This window comes from Strix aluco, chromosome 4, assembly GCF_031877795.1.
Source record: "Strix aluco isolate bStrAlu1 chromosome 4, bStrAlu1.hap1, whole genome shotgun sequence".
NCBI classification, from domain to species: domain Eukaryota; kingdom Metazoa; phylum Chordata; class Aves; order Strigiformes; family Strigidae; genus Strix; species Strix aluco.
The window spans coordinates 17,825,446-17,845,526 of NC_133934.1; the positions used below are offsets into that span (position 1 = coordinate 17,825,446).

The 20,081-nt window shown below is 37.4% G+C and overlaps 2 protein-coding genes across 7 annotated transcripts in view; one reads left to right on the plus strand and one right to left on the minus strand.

The window, feature by feature from the left end:
• The window catches only part of FAM184B (family with sequence similarity 184 member B), a 50,578-nt gene extending 47,484 nt beyond the window's left edge, over window positions 1-3,094 (minus strand). For all 5 annotated transcript variants that reach the window (XM_074822217.1, XM_074822218.1, XM_074822216.1 and 2 more), the window contains exon 1: window positions 3,067-3,094. The gene's annotated coding sequence lies outside the window, so the exon portion shown is untranslated. The remainder of the gene's footprint in view (window positions 1-3,066) is intronic.
• Window positions 3,095-5,221: 2,127 nt separating this feature from the next.
• Window positions 5,222-20,081, plus strand: part of NCAPG (non-SMC condensin I complex subunit G) — a 30,810-nt gene continuing 15,950 nt past the window's right edge. For both annotated transcript variants that reach the window (XM_074822222.1, XM_074822223.1), the window contains exons 1-9: window positions 5,222-5,591; window positions 6,218-6,424; window positions 7,257-7,485; window positions 9,006-9,151; window positions 10,092-10,176; window positions 13,323-13,515; window positions 16,354-16,503; window positions 18,854-18,994; window positions 19,953-20,076. In XM_074822222.1, the coding sequence (XP_074678323.1) occupies window positions 5,481-5,591; window positions 6,218-6,424; window positions 7,257-7,485; window positions 9,006-9,151; window positions 10,092-10,176; window positions 13,323-13,515; window positions 16,354-16,503; window positions 18,854-18,994; window positions 19,953-20,076 (1,386 nt within the window). In that variant the 5' untranslated portion in view covers window positions 5,222-5,480. The remainder of the gene's footprint in view (window positions 5,592-6,217; window positions 6,425-7,256; window positions 7,486-9,005; window positions 9,152-10,091; window positions 10,177-13,322; window positions 13,516-16,353; window positions 16,504-18,853; window positions 18,995-19,952; window positions 20,077-20,081) is intronic.

Below are 20,081 nucleotides of genomic sequence, written 5' to 3' on the forward strand. Positions count from 1 at the left end.
AAGGACTAGAGCAATTTCCTAGCACCTTGTTTCCTCAGAAAAAGAACAAAACTGAAAATAGAAAGCAAATTAAGAAAAATGCAAAAGGTTTTCGAAGTACCTACACTAAGTTATCTGGGTTATCATCCTACTAGACAGATAGTAACATTCTTTTTTTTTCTACTGAACAGCAGAGGATACACTGGACCTGAATGCATGGCTGGACAGACTTGAGACACTTACATAGGCATAGACAGAGCAGAGGAGCACAGATCTTCAGGTACACTGGGAAAGGAGTAAACCACTGAGATATTTTCAAGCAGGCTGTTTATGTATTTTGGGGGGTTAGAGCAAAAAACTTGAGGCTTTGGTACAAGATGGTGTTTCAGCAGAACATAATTTGTCACTGTTAAAGTATTCTGAGTCCAGACAAGATCCGGCAGTCAATACTTCAAACACTGGGAAAGCTTCAATCAGATCTCATGCACCAGAAAATGCAACCACAGAATATAAATTCATAGGTGACTCAAGTTCATTAGTTCTACTACTCAAAAACCCCTCTTGTTTTCAATAACAGAATTTCAGCAGATAATGACAGAGGTTTCAATGAGAATTTGACCTATTTTTCTTCTAATTGATCTAGGGCTCACCTATAGATAAGACCACAATGCAGGGACATCGCAAAGCATATTTTAAGTGTGTACTATACAACGTGGGTTTTGCAAGAACCACATGGAACACAAGTAGATTACAGAATGTTCGTGAACTCAGTAGTAAATGGCAAAGACAGTTTAAAATAAAAATTAAAAGTCTAAACAGAAAACACACACACACTTCTGCTTGAATTATTATTGCTGCATTAGTTTTAAGTAAATGATGAGAGAAGGTGGTCATGTTGCTACAGTCTTTATAAGTCTATGAATAACTGCGCACAGGTTTATAGCTCTACTGCTCAGATGCATTAAGTAATTTCCTTTTTATTATAAAAAGTTATATGAGTAAAAGACTATAAGCCTTCCATTTTTGGTACCTCCTTCTTGTTGAATATGCAGACTATATAGCTTCTGAAATCTTCAGACTAGCTACTACTAAAAGATCCACACCCCCCCCCAAATTCTAAGACATAAAGAAGATATTTCTGTTGCAAATGTTAAACAACATATTACAAACAGCTTTCCCAAAACAGAATTAATACAGACCCCAATTCTTCCACTCTTTGTCTGAATACCAGTAGTACTGAAGTCAGTGGGATTCTTTTTTTTTTTTTTTAATACATGAGGGAAACTGAGTTAAACTGATCCCCCAGATTACACTCTACTGCTCTTTTGCAGTCTAATAAAATTTACATTTGAAAATGATATGACAGTTAATGACTAACACTGTTGTTCTATGTTTCAAATTACAAAGCTGTATCAATAAAATGGATTTAAAACTTCTGAAGTTAGTGTCTCAATGAAGGAAGATGCATCCCTAAGTGAGATTCTAATTTAATTAATAAATCACTATCCCCATTATTGATCTCCACTTAAACTCATTTTAGTCCCAGAGTAGCTTTTTTACCCCAGAACACAGAATTCAGGGACTGTTTTTTTCCTACTCATAGGAAAAAAGAAAAAAGGAAATAAGGATAAAAATATAGTAGTCAGAAGACTCTTAAGAGGGGCTATCCCATTTCACTAATCCCTAGTTCACTATACTACTTCCAATAAAGCTTGTTTTGGGATTGAATGCAAGAAAAAGGACAAGTATAAAGTGGTTCTGCTGCTGGTACATCTTGGGTAATTACATATATTATCTATAATTATATATATAAAAAAATTATATATAACTACTTTATAATTTTAATTTCTTCCCACCTCATAAAGCAAAGAGGATTTGAGAGTCCAATTCAAAAACCACCAGAAATGCTACTGATTTCCTCACTGATTAAAACCAGTAACTATTCAAAAATGTATATACAATTTTATAGCTGACTTACATATACACAAGTTTTGGAGGAATGTGGTGAACAGAGCTTCTGATTACTACTGCAAAATGATGGCCCAATTACATATATTTTTAATATGGAAACTGGAACCAACCAGATGCATCAGCTATAAAAGCCCTTGAACACCTACTAAACAGGGTAGCAACAACTTTCCTTTTTTTACCCAGTGACCTACATCTAAAATTACAACAAAGTAACTGGCATGCAGCAAAGTTTGGCTTACCCTGTGGCACTGTGTATTTGCACACACAACAGGACTGACAAAGGAAAGAGAAAGGATCTAGAACAGGGAGTCAGAAGTAGAGAGACAACCAGTAGTAGACCATAGCATAGCAGGTAAGGTCACTACTTCAATGGACAAGGAAAAAAGCTTGAATTATTAGAGCACACTTCCCTCCAGAGCCTGCAGCACCGTCCAAGGTTCTGAGTTTCATCATTACCTTCCTTTTCAGAAAAAACTGTGACACCCACTGGCCAAAACCTCTGGGCCTGTGCTGCTAGTGACATCCTTGTCCTCCCAGTCAGTCGTTGTATCCATCCCTCAGGAAGTAGCTGGCCGTTACTAAGCCCTGAGTTAGCTCAGAAAAGGACTGAAGGCCCAGGCCTGAGCTGAAATGGGGTTCCTGGGCCCATAGGCAAGGGGGTGTGACTGGAAACCCCAGGTGAGGCTGGCCAGGGGCCATTAAGACTAATTAGTGCAGTCAACACCTGCAAGCATAACCTGTAAAATCTATGACAGCAAATACCTCTATCAGTTGAACAAAGTATCTAGTATCACAGGAAGAATGTTAGCTCTGTGTGGAGCAAAGTCTAAAAGGCCAACATTTGTGTTCGTACTTCAGCATGTTATATACCTACACATGAAGTACCAGTCATGATACTGGGAATCTCGATCCTTGTGGCATATTTACCTTGAAAGCCAGTATGTCTAACTGGGTTAGACTTCCATTTGCCGTAACAGAAGCCTGACTTCTATTTCTACCTAGAAATACAAAGCCTAGCAGAAGTATTTAAAAAGCAGACTGGAAAAAATAAATCTCACATCCTGGATTAAATCCATCATAAGGGACTACAAGGTATTCAACAGGGAAAATCCTTACCTGTAGATCTGAGATACAGGTAGGCACAAATGGGCTGCCAAACACATGTGAATCAAAAATAATTGCGTTTGCATTATTAGTTTCACCTAAAATGAAAGTCCCAGGTTTTTAAAGCCACAAGAATCACACAGTTTTACCTACTCTTCTCTTCCTGTTTCCATCCACTTCTCCACAAACAGACTCCTGTAGTGGAAAGAAGCTAGATGAAGTTACTTGTCTAGTAAAAATACCTTAAATAGACAGACAGTTACACATTGTATTTCCCTAGAAAATATAACCTTACAAAAAACCCAGCTCATTGAGGATTTGCTGTTGATTATAGTGTTTTTGTAGAGTGATTATTTCTCCAACATAAAATAAGAACTTTTAGAAAAAAGTTAACATACAAGATTCTACGTTACTATTGTGCATATAAAAATCAATTTCCTACTCTCTAGGACCAGAAGGGGATTAGGCCAGATACATACATTTTAAAAGTAAATATAAAATACAAACGACTCGCCTTTAAAAAGCAGGTATCTGTTTTAAACATACACAAATGTATGGTAGTACAATACATCAGGAAAAAAACTCTGCCACATGTATAAAAGATTATAAAATTTATTTTTATCTGTAAATTAGAACTCTTTCTCCTGCTGCTGCCCTCCATTCTTCACATACAGCTCATATACCCCATAATCCTTGACACAATGTTAAAGATAAAATAATTCCATTAATTTGTTGATAAAAATCGGCTTCTTAAAGAAAACACTGGAAAAATTCAGATCCAGAACAAGACTGACCCCTAGTGCTTATTTATTTTATTTGTTAGGCGTTTTTTTTTCCTTACCCAGAAATGACCCTTCTTCGGGACGGGTTCTGCCTATTTAACCTGCTGTCATCTGATGGTATGTCATCTGTCCTTACTCATTAACTGTCATCACTTGAGGTAATCAGACACCGTTTTTTAAAGTCCAAACACATATAGGTGTCAAATACCTTAAGTTCCTAGTGTCCACAGTTAACTGTTTCTGTTCACATTTTTGAATGCTGTCTATAACTCTGTAATTAATATATGCTCAGAATGTTTTCCCTCAGCTAATCATCCCCTGCCTTGCTTCTCATTCAACACCAGTCCCTGTCTCATAGTATGTTCTGTAACCTGTAACGTCTCTGCAGTTTGAGCTGTTACCTTTCCTAATTTTAATGAGATACAGAATTTACTACTCTTCTTAAGTTAAAGGATTTCTGCGAAAACATTAGGTTCACAACAAATGCCTGAAAATTTGGGGAAAATTTCCCCTAGTAAAAGGTTCAGTCTGGAAGGAACACAAATAGGCATTCCAAGAAGTCAGTACCCATACTTTTCAACCCCCCTTACAGCTGATCGAAAACAGGATGTTTCAGTAAGAAACACAGTCTGCAAGTTGGATTCAGCTTAAGTAGTTAGTTCATCCAGGGAGTGAAGTAACTGGTTACTTAACCAGTTATCTAGTGAACTTAATCCCCTTTGTTGCCTAGACCTTTAAAATAAGCAAAGGTGAACTTTAAAATAGGCAAACATACCTTGCTCTAGATACAGTAGCAGAGCATTTTTTGACTCATTGGATGACCATTTTCCAAAGGGCATTATTACTTTTAAACAGAGGCTGAACTTTCTTGGTTTGCTACCCCAATTGGTTCGGTCTAAGGCTCCCGTTTACAGAATGCAACTGTACTCATTTTTCCAACGATCGCGTCCAGAGAGGACTTTGCAAGAGCGGCTGAGGGCAACGGCAGAGTTTGCCAGGCTTATTCAACTGTTTTGCACCAACATACATTCCGGAAATCCTCCGGCCCGACGCCTTTCCTCAGCCGCAGCAGGCTTGACACCGAGCACGCTTGAAACAGCCGCTCCTGCCGTGAGCGCGCCCCAAGAGGCGGAGGCGAAGCCGGCGGCAGCCCCGCAGGCCCCCGCCGCTCCCCGCTCCCTCCCTCCCAGCCCGTCCCGGAGGAAGATGGCGGCGCGGCGCTCCCCGCGCGCCCCGCGGCTGACGGCCGCTCCGCCCGCCACTGCCCGCCCTCTCAGCCGCGCGGCGCGGCCCAACCCCCGCCCCGCCTCCAGCGCGCGGCGACGAGCACGCGCCCGCCCGCGAGCTTCTCGCGAGACTGGGAGCGGTCTTCGCGCCGAGTTTGAACGGGGGGCGCGGGCGCTGCGGCCGTTGGCGGCGGGCGGGCTCCGGAGGCGGCCCCGTGGCTGGAGCAGAAGGCGAGCAGCGGCCTGGCCGTGGAGCGGGAGCCTCGGCCCGCTTGCGGTGGGCGCTCCGACCGCCCTTAGCAGTGGCTGCAGGGCCCTGTGCGGGAGCAGCGGCTCTCCGCCTTCCCGGCACGGCTCTGCGCTACCGGAATCTGGAGTGGGGGGAGTCGTTACGGGACTGTCCCCTTTTTCTGCAGCCATGGGAGCAAAGAAGAAGCTTCTGCAAATCAAAGAAGCCTTTCAGCTGGCTCAAAAGCCTTACCAGAACCACGCGAAGCTTGTTGTGGCTTTGAAGAACACCTATAATCAGGTACGCTCGCCCTCGGGGCGTGCCAGCGGCTGGGAGGAACGGGGACGCGCCAGGCTGAGGGGAAGAGCAGGGCGGCCGGCAACTGCTCTGCTTTTCCTTCAGAGGGTAGGGGCCCTCTTCGCGCTTTTTCCCTCTAAACCAAGCGATGAGGCCAGTATGCTTAAGAAGAGCCCTGCGACTTAAAAAAAAAAACAAACCCCAAACTAACAAAAAACCCCAAGCTGTGTGCTAAGCTGTTACACACAGTTGTCTCCTGCGAACATGGGTGTAAGAACAGCCCACGGTAGGTATTAACGATGTTGCTGGAAGGTGTTTGGATAGCCGAGAAGCAGGTGTGCACAATAATAATGGATAAGGATGTCGATTGCCGTTCTGAAATCTGTTAGCAGTTAAATGTAAACTCCAGAATGGAGCCCCGCGGTCAAGACGCGTGCCTGCTGTGGAGTTAAAATTCAGTGAGGAGGACAAAGCAGCGGGTGTGTTCTACCTGCTGGCTTTAGCGCTTTAAAAATTTAAATGAAAGCTGTCACTTATAAAACTATTTATTTTATTTTTCTGTGGTACTGCTTTTGAAAGATGAACCGGGTAGTTATCTTTCTTAGGGTTTGATTTTTGTTTTTTTCCAGTTGGAAGATAAGGAAGATTTTAATGAAAAATTCATTCATTTCCTTAAGTATGCTATGATAATCTACAGACGGGAACCAGCAGTGGAACAAGTGATCAATTTTGTGGCTCAATTTGTTACTTCATTTTATCAAGCAGAGGAAGAGGATGGTAGTGAGGAGGGAGAAGAAAATTCACTTCTGAGTTATGTGTTTAACTTTCTGCTTGAGGTACAGTAACACTTATTAAATCTTTAACAAATAGAAACTTCATGCAGTAGGGAAAACTTGCTGGCACTTGGAGTTGATACCTAGAAACTAGAATTTAAAAAGTGAAAGCAAGGCAAAACTAGTGCTTTACAAGTAACACCACTGCCCCCAACCCTAAAAACCTCAACACACCCCACCAAATAACCCACGAAGTTAAGCTCGTGGGAAAATATGAACTGTTTTCTTATTTGGCTGTCAGGTGTGTCATTATAGGCTTTACTATAGGTGCATTTATAAGTGTGAAATTGTGGAAGTGTTACGGAAATGAATTTATACTGTTTCTTTGATAATTAAAAATATTAAAAGATCTTTCATACAAGTATGGTTGGCATACATATTATTCCCTTCTGCTTATTGCAAGTCTTATAGAGAAAGAAGATCAACGCTTCCTATAGCATGTTTTGACATGGAAAAATTATTGGTCAGGCCAAGATCACTAGTCATCATTGCTATTATTTTTCTTTTTCTTCTAATGTTTTATGGAGGCAGAGCGGTAAATTAAGCTAATGTACTGTAGTCTACACTAAGTGATAAACATGTTTCTTCCTTTGTGAAGGCATTGCTAATTATGTAAAGAGCCACCGATATAGATGATGGGCCATAATTGTTTTCCAGTTCTGTGACTTTTTAATCTTATTAAAAATAAACTTAAATAGGAAAAGCTTTTGAAATACAGAAGTGCATATTTCATGTACTGTATAGAATATTAACTATTTGCATGTGCATATTAATAGCCTTATGTTGGAAAGGAGAAAAGTGTGATTGTAAGAATTTTTATTTTTTTTTCCCCAAGTCTCACAATGCAAACAGCCATGCGGTTAGGTTTCGAACATGTCAGCTTGTTAATAAGATTTTGGGAAATATGCCAGAGAATGCCCAGATTGATGATGACTTATTTGATAAAATTAATGAAGCTATGCTGATTAGACTTAAAGATAAATTTTCGAATGTGAGAATTCAAGCTGTCTTGGCCCTGTCGAGACTTCAAGATCCTAAGGATGAAAACTGTCCTGTTATTAATAGTAAGTAGTATCGACTTTTTTCTTTGGTCTAAGAACATTTGTTGATTTACATTAGTTTAAAACATTTTTGAGAATTTTTTTTTTTTTAGGCACCGAGTAAACAAACCTTAGAGGGTGTTCAAGTGGGTATTAAGTGTTCAAGGCCAGGTTGGACGGGGCTTTGAGCAACCTGATCTAGTGGAAAGTGTCCCTGCCCATGGCAGGGGGCTTGGAACTAGATGATCTTTAAGGTCCCTTCCAACCCAAACCATTCTGTGATACTTGTAATAATTTGTAAACTGTGGAGCTCTTTGCCAGGGTAGTTGTGGTGCAAGAGTTACGTATGTTCAAAGGGAAAAGACAGAACTGCTTGAATGAGAGATCCACTGGGGATTAAATGACAGACCCAGAGCCAAATCGTATTGGGCTCAGGCTATTCTATGAACTGAAGGATGGTGAGAATAACGGTGTGTTGTGAATTGGGATGGAGATACAATACATGCTTGCTCAGTTCTTACCCTCTAAGGACCATTGTGTACTATGAGTTGAATTTGTGCAAAAACACTTAGAGGAATAGAGATTATAATAGAAAAAATAATTTTGTGTCAAATTATGGCTGTCTGCCTCTTGAGAGGCAAACTGATTAGTGACACTGTTGATCTATGCTTTTTTGGCCCTTTTTCTTTAAGAGATCAGCACCTCTGGAACCCAGGCTTCTTGGTGCTGTTTTTGTGCTGTTCGTGGGTTTCTTTGTCTATGGTATAATTCTTGACTAAGCCTCTACTTCCATTGCTTTAAGGTAGATAAACTGTAGGTTTGTACCAGCTCAGCTGTTATGTAAATTGTGCCCTGATTAAACTTTACACACAGTCTTTTGTGAAGAGACTTAGTTGGGTGTTTTTTGTTGTTAATGTACCTTCTTTGAAACTATATTTTTCTGGCTGTTTCTTTATAAGTTGCTTATTTAGGAGCACATAAATTCCATAGTCAATCATTATCTCACAGAGCAAGCAAGTGAATTCAAGTAATCTCTCATTAAATTCTTTTTGTTGTTGCTTTTAATTTTGAAGAAGGGTCAAGAACATAACAAAAAGCATTATGTGAGAGAGATTTACCATTTGATTTTTGGAGATTGCAGTTTTCCCTTTATGGGAAAATTTGAGGATTTGATGTATAGCTAGTGAATAGAGGTCTTAAGGAGCCAACATTTGGAAGCTTTTTGTTGTCCAGTAAATGACAAAATAGTTATTTATAGGTGGGATCTAGAGTAGCAATTTTTGGAGTTATTAAATTAAGTTCCTACTTATGATTGCAAATATTATTTTCATAGTTGAATTTCCTTTGAGATCATAGCTCAGCATGTAATTGCCATAAAATCATGGGGTTGTGATCCTAAACTGTTCCCTAAGTTTGTATGAGCTATGCAGGGGTGGAGGAGGGGTTTTAATAACAGCTGCTGATTTTTTTTTTTGAGTACTTTCTGTTTTTCTGTAATGTTTCAAACTCTTATGAAAACATTATTATGACTATTTTACTTTCAGTTTACAACACATTGCTTGAAAATGATTCAAATTCAGAAGTGAGGCGTGCAGTGCTGTCATGTATTGCTCCATCAGCAAGGACTTTGCCAAAAATTGTAGGCCGCACTATGGATATAAAGGAAGCTGTCAGGAAGCTGGCATATGAGGTAAATTGATCACTTAATATTAATTTCAAAGAGTGACTTAGGAAAAAGGCTTTAAATCTTTTGTTATATTTCACTGGTTAAACAATAAGAATTGTTAAATAATTTATTTTCACTTACCAGAATTTTGAGGGGATGATTTAATACAGGTTTTCAAGTTAAAACCCCTGAACTTGACTGCAGAACTTGCTAGATAGAAATTACTTTTGTGATAGGACTTGTCTCTTCAGGATCAGACAGTGAAAGTATAAATTATGTATACAATCCCTTGTTTTCTATATATGAATTTTGTGACTGTGAAGCAATTTTTCTTCTCTGTTATGTAATAGATAATTAAGTAAAGTTAGGATCACAGCAATACTAGTGTAAAAAAAAAATCTGCTTATTTTTGGTATTCCAGTTTTGAAGAAGTATCAACCATTACTTATGCTTACATGTAGAGGTAAGGGCAAGAAGGTGTGCTACCATGTATATTTCTTGTGCAGGCATCTTAGGCAAGAGCTTCAAAATAAAATACTCAGTTTTTTTTTTTCATGGAGAACCATCTTGTGTTCTTTCTTAACTTAGATTACATCCTGTTTTTTAACTGAATCTCTGTGTTAGAAGGCTTTAAGAAAAGTACACACTTCGGTCATTTCATTGCAGGTATTCATTATTCTTGGAGCTTTAAAGAATAGTGTTCATATCCAGGTGTGGCATTCAAGTGGAGCTGCCAAGCTTCTAAGCTCCTTGTTAACTTTATTCTTAATTTTATTCTACATTTTCTTCCATGCACAAGAATCTGTTAATGTATTGGTACAATGCTGATGGCGTAGGTATTACAGGGTCTTATTGACTTATGATTTCTGTGGATGGATAGAACTGTGTTTAAAGCCACAGGTAGTTAATGAATGCAGTTGTTATAATTTGTAGAAATGTATTTTAATGTCCTAATTTTTTTAAGGTTTTGTCAGAAAAAGTTCACATGAGAGCACTGTCAATAGCACAGAGAGTAAAATTGTTGCAACAAGGACTTAATGACAGATCTGGTAAGAGATCATCTTTCTCAACATCTTAATACAAATGTTTAAGAGCGAATACTTCCTAATGTTTTGGGTGTTATTTATGTGGAAGCTGTAATGGCTATAATAAGGAGCTCAAAGGGAGTCATGAGTTACCAGGAAATGTTCAAGCGCAAGACGTTCTCCTTGCTGCTTAGGTTTTCCAGTCCCCTTATAGTGGACAAACAAGTAAAGGACTGTGCTTTCAAAAAAGCTTGAAAGCCACTGAGCTCTAAAATAGGACCAAATGCTATTAAAATTAAAAAACGATGTAATTATTTAATTCAGTGTATTTTAAAGCATGTTTCATTACAGATATTTTTGTAATAATAAATATGTTAAAGAATTTAAATGTAAACATTGATATCAGTTTGGTAATTGAGAGTGTTTCCTGTGAGCTTTTGGAAAGAAATCTTCTCATCTGGTTAGTTTTTAGTTTAACTAGACTGATTTTTTTTAAATGAATTTTTGATTGACCCTCATTTCATCATGAAACAGCTTTATTCTTTTTGATGTCTTCTGTACTGTATCATTTTTATATAAAGAGCCATTCAGAATGTACCCATAATTGTGTCATGTTGTTGCCAAAAGATCAAAAGGTCCCATGCATCCGAGTGAGACAATTTTGGCCTGCCTACATAGAAGATGGCTTTTTCTTTTTCAACAATAGCAATTGTATACATGAATTTCACAATAAAAGCTGCCAGTTTTACTAAGTGCTACTGTGTTATCCACATACTTCATTTGGAAAGTCTGTACTAAGCCCTGCTGAATTTTACTCTGAGACTTTTCCTTGCTTAGTGATGTGCTGCTTGTGAACTTATAAGAAATGTGACCTATGTGGATACTCAAGAGTACAAGACAGAAGTACTGTGTTCATTGGTAACTGGAGCTCTTAAAGATGTGTAATGTATGCATGTGTTTTTGTTGATGTACTTTTTGGCTAGTTGGGGATCATGTTAAGTATGTTCTTGACAGCAAAGGAAGAGAGGATCAGCTGAGTATTTTCTTATGCTGTAGAGATCTACACCTAAAAAGAAGTCGTCCTTCTGTACAATAAGTTAATTAGCATTTTTCCCCACCTACTCTGAATTTTTCTATAGTAGTCTAATGAAGTTTGTCAGGTTTTGGTTTTGAAGTCTAGCACTGAAAAACCCATGTTCTGAATTACTATTTCTTATCAGTATACTAGTTTGCTGTTTGACTTAACTAGCTGCTTCTTGTCTGCTGGCTGCTGCTGCCACCCCAGCCCCAATAATACTTGGTCTTGACAGATAATTCTTTTGTCCTAGGATGAACACGTTTCTGTTCTAGTAATGTTTCAAAACTGGGGGGGAAACTGCCTTCACTATTTTTTCCTGTGATCCTTCATTTGTCAAGAACAAGGCTTTGTTGTATTCCCTTACTGAGAAAGTACAGACTTTGTACATGGCCTGTATTTCAGTGATGAGGTGTTCAACATAAAGAACTGCCTTATTTTATGATCCAGAGCAGATCCTTTCTCTGTTCATGTCAATCTCTTCCTTAGGATGATTCTTCATCTCAGTTATTGAGAACTTGCTCTTTTTCTTGACACCTAGAATCACAAGGGAAAATATCTGCCAGGGTATGTAGTCTCACTGATATCATTGATATCATATGCTCTTTGCTGGGCAAAAGAGGTTTATCTTCCAAACTGGCTGCATTTATATATACATCCACTAGTATGCCCTCATTTTGATCTGTTTTGTAAATTCTATAACCTTGAATATGTGTGTCTTTATTGAATTTGCATCTCTGAGCAGCTCCCAAGCTAACAAGAGAGGAACCTACTTGTACAAGGTTGCGATGTTGGATGTTTTTCCATATTGCCTCCAGAACAAGACCTAGAAGGCATAATCCAGATTCTGCTTAGTTCTACTGTCAATTCTCCGCTCTCATTCTCTTTCATTCTACTATGTTCTACTAGTTTATACTTTTCACCTTCTTGGAGAGATTTCTCGTTCTTAGGACCGTAATTTAGCTCTTTCAAGGCCTTTTTACAGCTCTTTTTGAACTCTTGAGTATATTTAAATTACACATAAGAGGAAGGATGAATGTTGTGAAGTGTGTGTGGACTTCATTGCTTCCTTTATATTGGATATTGTTTTCTAAAAGGTTATAAGAACATACTTGTATCACTCCCTAGTAACTACATTTTTACTTCCACCAGACTATTAGCCTTTCTACTTTCCTGCTTAAACCTCTGTGTCTGTATTAATGATGTACATATTCTAGATGTTCCCATACTAATTTTTTCCTTGATTAAATAGTACTCTGTTCATCCAGAAACTAGTTGTTCATTGTGACAATGGGGAGAAGGGACTTAAAAGTATCTTTATGTAAATTTCATAATCCAGTTGAATAATTGAATTAACACAAGAATTCTGTCATCCTGCTTCCAGAAGTGGCCAATTCCTAAATGCTCGAATGAGAGCAAGTATGTAACAATGCTTCCCCAGAATATTTCCTTGCTTTACAAGAGTTCATGGTTTATAGATTTCCTGGGTTGAGGTTCTGTCTTTAGATGTAATAGTTTTTGGATAGCAGGTTTTTTTTAACTCCTGGGGCAGGGTGGAAAAATACACTGCCTCAAAAATGTGGTAGTGTTCCATAGGTAGTTCTTGTTTAACTGTTTTTTCTCTTTTTTTAAGGTAACGTTAAGTTCAACTGTATAGTAACTTCTTCCCAAAAAGCGTTCTGTGGTAAAATGATTAGCGAAATTATGTTGAAAACTTTTTATTTCACAGAATCACAGATTCATCTAGGTTGGAAAAGACCTTGAAGATCATCCAGTCCAACCATCAACCCAACATTAACAGTTCCCAACTACACCATATCCCCAAGCGCTATGTCAACCCTACTCTTAAACACCTCCAGGGATGGGGACTCCACCACCTCCCTGCGCAGCCCATTCCAACACCTAACAACCCGTTCTGTAAAGAAATGCTTCCTAATATCCAGGCTAAACCTTCCTGGTGCAACTTGAGGTCATTACCTCTTGTCATATTGCTTGTTACTTGGTTAAAGAGACTCATCCCCAGCTCTCTGCAGCCTCCTTTCAGGTAGTTTTTAGCCTTCAATGTTTTAAACCGCTTAAATTCCTGTATTATTAGATGCTGTTAAGGAGGTAATGAAGAAGAAGCTGATTCAAGCCTGGTTACAACTGACTGATGGGGATGTTTTAGAATTGCTTCATCGACTGGATGTGGAAAACTGCCCAGAAGTGGCCATCACAGTACTAAATGCTATGTTTTCATTATCTCCACTTCATGACGTTGTTCAGAATGGTAAAAACCTTGACAGCAGGTATGCAGATCGGTTTCTTTTCCAAAAGATGAATGTTTTATATCAGAATATTAAATTAAAGGTTATATCTAAATGGGGAGCAGAGTAACCGTTACCTGTGATGAAAGACTGATATTGTGGTGTAAACCATGATGTCTCCCTGGTGTTTATGTACTTAAATATTTTGGATGTGCTTTTTTCTTTTTTTAAAAAAAAGCTGAAAATGATTGTGCCATATAAGCAAGAGGAAGAAATGAAAAATGTCTTTTGACTTGTTTCCTGAACACCCCAAAAGTTATTCTTTTAGAATTTAAGAGGAGGCAGTTAATTAATCAACTAAACTAGCTTTTCTATGAGTAACAACTTAAAAGAGTCGAATTTGTTTTATTTCCTGTACTGTTTGTACAGCTTACAATAAAGGCAATGCTCTAGTTTACCCCCACAACTTTAATTTCCTCACTTCTTTTAACCTGTGGTACTGAAAAGCTTCTTTTGTCCCCTTCCTCTTCCCTCTCAATAATGCTTCTGTTTTTTTCTCACACATTTCCTAGTCCTCTTTGACTTTGTTCTATTCTTTCTGCTGAGCTAGGGGCAGCACAATTTGGGGCTGGTTCAGTTATCCACAAACTTTTTGGGGAATCAATCAGAATGGAATTGTTGGGCTTGTGTTTCAGCCTTCTTTTGGAGGTATTTTACTTGTATTAACACAGCTTGACAGAAGTTGGTATCTTCAGAGGCTTCTTTTCCTGTGTTAATGTTGGTAGAGTTTGACTGAGTTCCTAAGCTATGAAGAAGATGGTGTGATGAATATTAAGATCCATAAAGCAAAAATGAAGGGGAGAAGAAAACAAGAAATTATAAGTTGTAGGAAATTGCTAAGGGAGGCAAAAAGGTGTGAGAAGAAACAGGTCTAATTGAGGCAACCAGAGTGGAATGATTGTTAACAGTGGTAGGAGTCTAATCTCAGATGTTAAACTTAAATGACAAATTGTCACTGATTAAAAAGTGATAACAAAATCTGATTCTGTGTTTTTGGGGAAAATGTGTAATGTCATCATATGAAGTGTCTTGCATTCTCGTAGTAGCTTATGATGTGTTTTGAAATCAGTAGATGCTGCATGCATTGTACTCCAGAGCTATAGATATGGGCCTGTCTGGCTTTAAAAAGCATCAGTAATGGTGAAGTAACTTACAGCCTCTGGAAATGTGCCAATATCTTAAGAGGTTCAAAGGTAAAATTTATGTAGTTATGGACTTGTCAGTCTGACTTTGATCCTGCACAAAATAAGGCTTTCATTCTGAAAGACCAGACTGAGAATTTTTTTAAGTAGTAGGTTCTGTTAGACTAATGACATTGAGAAGTGAGTGAAATTATTCAGTTTGTAATGAAGTTATTTGATTTATGGAAAATAATAGGCTTGTTCTTGCATGATGTTTCTAACTACAGCTTGAGTGATGCAGTATCACTATGATAAATGCTTAGATTTTTGAAGTCTATGATTTCTGTTTGTACAATTTACTTTTAAATACTTGTCAGATTAATGGAAAGCCATCAAATGATCAGTTTTTATCTACATGTTGCTGGGTGGTTTTTTTGTGTGTGTGTGTGAGGGACCTAAAAGAAAAACAAAGTTGTTATTGATAATTTGCAAGTAAAATTGGATTCAAGGGCATGAAGTACCACTGATAGTGATACTGATTTCTGTTTTGAGGTAGAATTCATGCACAACTTAATGTTCGGCTTCTGAAAACACAAAGATTATGCCATGCTTAGCATGCAAAAGACTATGATTATAAAAAGGCATGGGGGTCCTATGACTGGTAAACAGAGGATGAGCTTACAGAGATGCTGCGGAGCAGTTCTATTACTTTTCTCATTTGACATACTATGATTGCTACTTCAATATTGTGTGAAGGTCTTGTATTAAGAATGGAAGAAACAATTCATAACAGAAGCTGAAAATTATTTTTATGCAGTTGATGCTGTTACAAAGGCTCTCAAATAAACCACCAAAAATAAAAAATTTATTATTAACACAATTAACTAGCTCTCTGTAAATTACAAGTTCGAATGTCTGTGAGAGGAGATCAGAACAACTTTCTAGAGTTTAACGGCAACCCAAAACGCTTTACAAAGCCCCACTCCCTAGGGTTTAACAACAATGCAAAAAGCTTTATCATTCACCTGATAAGTGAGGGCTCTCAACCTCAAGGACCTGCTCAGGGCAGCGTCCCAACCCAAGGCCCCTCAAGGAGTTTCCTTGGGCAGCGTCCTGACCCAAGGGGAGAGTCCTCAACCACAGTGTGCTGCTCCAGGGGACGAGCTCAAAATGGCTCCCCAGGGGACTCCATTTATACCCAGGGCAAATCTGACCTGTAGTCAATAGCGGCTCCCATTGGCCCAAGGCCCCAACTCCCGTGAAGCCCTGAGAACAAAGGCAGTCAGGAGCTGCCACACCTCAGCAGCCAAGAAGCTCTGTTTTCATTGGGCGGGTGCACCTGCCACAGATGCATTTCTTGGATTAATGGAGTTCAGTTTTCCAGGCTTGTACAGTGGTAACAATATTTCATGGAGTTAAAGTACTTGTGTAGTTGCTCTAGAAGGTCAGAAGGGCTGAGGAGAATCTTTCTGCAAACTGTTGTGAACAGCCTTGATTCAGAATACTGAGAAGTGCAATGTAGTGAGAGGCTCAGGGAGATCTGTGTTCTCACTTAAGAAAGAGGAAGTTAGTTTTATCAGTCTCCTAAGTATTTCTGTGGGGAATACCTTTGATAGGATTTGATTTTCATCTTCAGACATTATCTATTTCTGTGCATTTGTTGTCTTTGATTCTGTTTTGTTTGTTTATTTTTGTTTAGAAAACTGATTCCACTGGAAGACTTAACAGCTGAGAATGTGGTTTATTGGAGATGTCTTTGTGAATATCTAAAATCAAAAGGTGAAGAAGGTGAAGATTTGCTAGAAAAGATGTTGCCAGAACCAGCTATATATGCAGATTACTTATTAAGGTACATTGCATTTAAAAATAAATCCCTTACCACTAAAATAGATTAGTTTGAGGTTTTTTTTTTTAAGAAGAGAATATTTCTTTTATTAAACTATTCAGGTTTCCTTCAAAGCTGAAGTTGTGCTTGAACAGTGATTTTTAAAAAGTTTTATTAAACTTTTTTTTTAAGATTTTTGAGAGGATTTTCTTCTTTTAAACAAAAACTTAAAAAGCAAATTTATAACTTGAAAACAACTTTTGGAATGTCCTTTCTGATGAATTATCAGCAAGATGAACTGCTAGATCAATAGCATATAGTTCTTTGCCATTTAAGATAATTTTTCTGTCATACACAGCTATTCTGTGTCCATCTGTTATTATGTAGGTTGCTGTGTGTTTGCAAAGAGCTTGCAGAAAGAGGTTTTTAGAGCTTGTGGAAACATGCTTTTTTTCATTGTTAAAATTTGTGAAAATAGATAAAATTTAGCTGCTGTCCCCAAGAGAAGTGTTTTTGAAACTGAAAGTTCATTCCCTTTTCTTTCCCCTGCTTGGGTAGGCATGCTTCCCAAAAACTTTTATAATTTGAAGGCAGTGACAGAACTGCTAAATGAGCCAATTCAGTGAGAACATTTAATTGGGGGAAAAAGAGAATGTTTTGTTAATTCAATCTTTTACCAAAGTGAAGAAAGGTAAATTTTTTTTGTCTCAGTGGGATATTGGAGTCTTAATGTAAAATTTGAACAGAAATTATGTTTGTGAGCATGGAGAATGCTGAGAAATCTTAACTGAGGTATTGTAATTGCAAAATGTAGAGTGAAACTTTGAAATTATTGTAAATCAGATCTGCTGAAAAATGCATTGGTTTGATAGATGTTTCTAATTAAAAATACACATATTCTTTTCTCACTTCAGTGGGTGTAGTATACTAGTAGTACTTACAGAAATCATTGCTACTCTTCAATGTGGAATGTGCTGACATGTTTCATAAACATTTAATAAATGAAGTGTCTGTGCTTCCTTAATTTTGAAATGTGGATCCAGTCTGGTGGGTGTAAATTTATTCATTCATAATTAATTTAAGAGTCCATAAAACTTCGGTTCTCAGAAAAAAAAAACTTTTCTTTTTTCCATCCAATCTTACTCAAAATGCCTTCAATCATCTTTTCCTTCAGGAAGAGGCTGAGTAAGATTAATTAGGTTTGCTAGTACTTGTACTGTCAACTATTAAGCTACTCATTAGCGAGTTGTGCCACGAGTTGTTTCGGGTAAGATTTGCAATTGTACAATCCAAATCTTTATTTGCACTGTGAGTGTATGGGTTAGGAGGAGCAAGAAACTGCAAGTCATTGATACTTAAGAAAAAAATGCAGGATTGTAAGCTTCATTTAGGTATTTCACTATTATCTGGTGCAGGTAACATTATTGTTAAATGATCAAAACCAGCTGTCTACACTGTAATTTCAGATGTTCTTGAATATTAGCTATGTGGAAAGTTTTTGTCCTAACTTTGAAGAAATTTTAAAAATATGTGCTAAATATAGTGAACTGTTGCTGAGAAGTATCTGCAAAGCTGTGGTAAAAATAGCCATTTTTTTCACAGCTCATATCAGTATTTTAATTTTATATATTACATTATATTCAGTATTGAATTTTGTACATGATATGTTTCACTCCATATTTTCTGAACATGCATGCTTTCATTGATGGATAAAATTTTGGTAAAAGAACAATGACTCTTGAAAAATAAAAAACCAGAATAAACTGATTATGCTTTCCACGCTTCGTGGCTGAGTGATAACAGTTCTTCTGTGATGGCACAGTTGATCAGATAAACTATTTAAAATTTGCTGCACACTTTAATGATTTTCTTGTATTTCACTTTGTAGGCAAGATAACATTTCTGAACATGTAGAAGAATACATAGTAGCTAAATATGAAGAAAAATAGTTGAATATATAAATAATAATACACATATACATTTTTTCCTAATATGCTGCCTTTATGCAGGGGTACAAAACTGAAATCACATGTACAAACATAACTTGCCATTTTCTGTTTCATACTGTTTTGCATTCCCAAGCAAGGGATGTTTTCAATGAATTACATTATTTTTAAACTGTATAGTATTTGGTATAAATATCTTTCTGGAACTATTAATCTATGAAAAGGAGAACACAAACATTGATTTGTAAGGTTTGTAATTAAGGTAACCACTTGTTTATGCAGGATAGGAAAGTGGTGGGGTTTAGGGTTTGGTTTTTTGGGGGGTGAGTTTGGTTATTTGTGACATTTTTTTATGTTGTTTTTTTTAATTTTTTTTCTTTCCAACAATGATTCTGAATGATAATTATATCTGTTCTGTTTGGATTCAGTTACCTTCAAAATATGCCAGTTCTTAGTGAAGAACAAAGAGGAGACTTTACTTGTTTTGAAAACCTGATGACGAAAGAATTTATAGGCCAGCAACTGATACTTATCATAGGCTGCATGGATACCATGGAAGAGGGAGGAAGGTAAACTGAAATATAAAATCTGTGTTATTAAGCTTATGGAACTCATGCCTGTGGAAGGCACAGAGACTCTGTTGGGAAAATAACCTGATCAAACAGACAAAATACCGTTCTAATGCTATAGCTGGAAAAAAAGGCATGGTCTCTAATGGAATTGTTCCCAAAAGTGTGCCAAATATCATGTGCTTACTTTTATGGAAAAATGGGTTTCATTGCAGGTACAATATTGTTTGGGGAGAACAAATTCAGTTGTTTTAATAATGTATTCTTGAGATTGTGAAGTTACAAGACTGTTCATTTGGAATGTAATATATAAAAAAGATAGGAGATAAATGGATTACTTCTCAGCAGATGACTTGTAGCAAGTAGCCTGGGTGTTTCTTATGTTTTTAAGCCCAAAGGTTGCAGATATTTTAGATGCCAAGCTGAATTGGACTGTGTTAACTGAGTCATTCCTAGAATTTGAACAGCCTTTTGATGTAAAGTAATAAGAGTAAATAAATTTGGAAGTTCATACCATCACAGGCACTTTATGAAAAATTGCAGTAATGGCAGTACAAACACAGCAATAATTCTAAACTCTCAGTGGACTGGCAGAATAGTTTTTGTAATTTTTTTCTAGTTTCCAGCTGGATAATTTCTGTGAAAGCATTCTACAGTATTGATACTCTGTTTTCTGTTGGTATGACCTTTAATTGGACAGTAGTGACACCTGATTAAAAAATTCAGCATTTCCTAATCAAGAGAAATCAGATAAAATGAGAAAAAGACAAAGTAAACAAGTTTTCTTACTTGCTAATTAAGAAAATATATTCAGCAGTTAATAGAGCTGTAGAGAAGCTTTTCTTACAATGTGTTATAAAGTCTTCATCACACTAACTCAAAGTGGGTAAACTATTAACTCTTATGTCTTCCATTTTCTTGAATAAGCAAACAGATTGTTTTTTTTTCTTTAATGCAGAAAGCATCTGGTAGTTACTTTACAAAAGATTCTCACTCTACCTGCAACTTCACCAGCCCTTATATCTCTGCTTGTGGAAAGATTACTTCATATTGTTAAGGATGATGACAGAAGAATTGAAATTGTAAG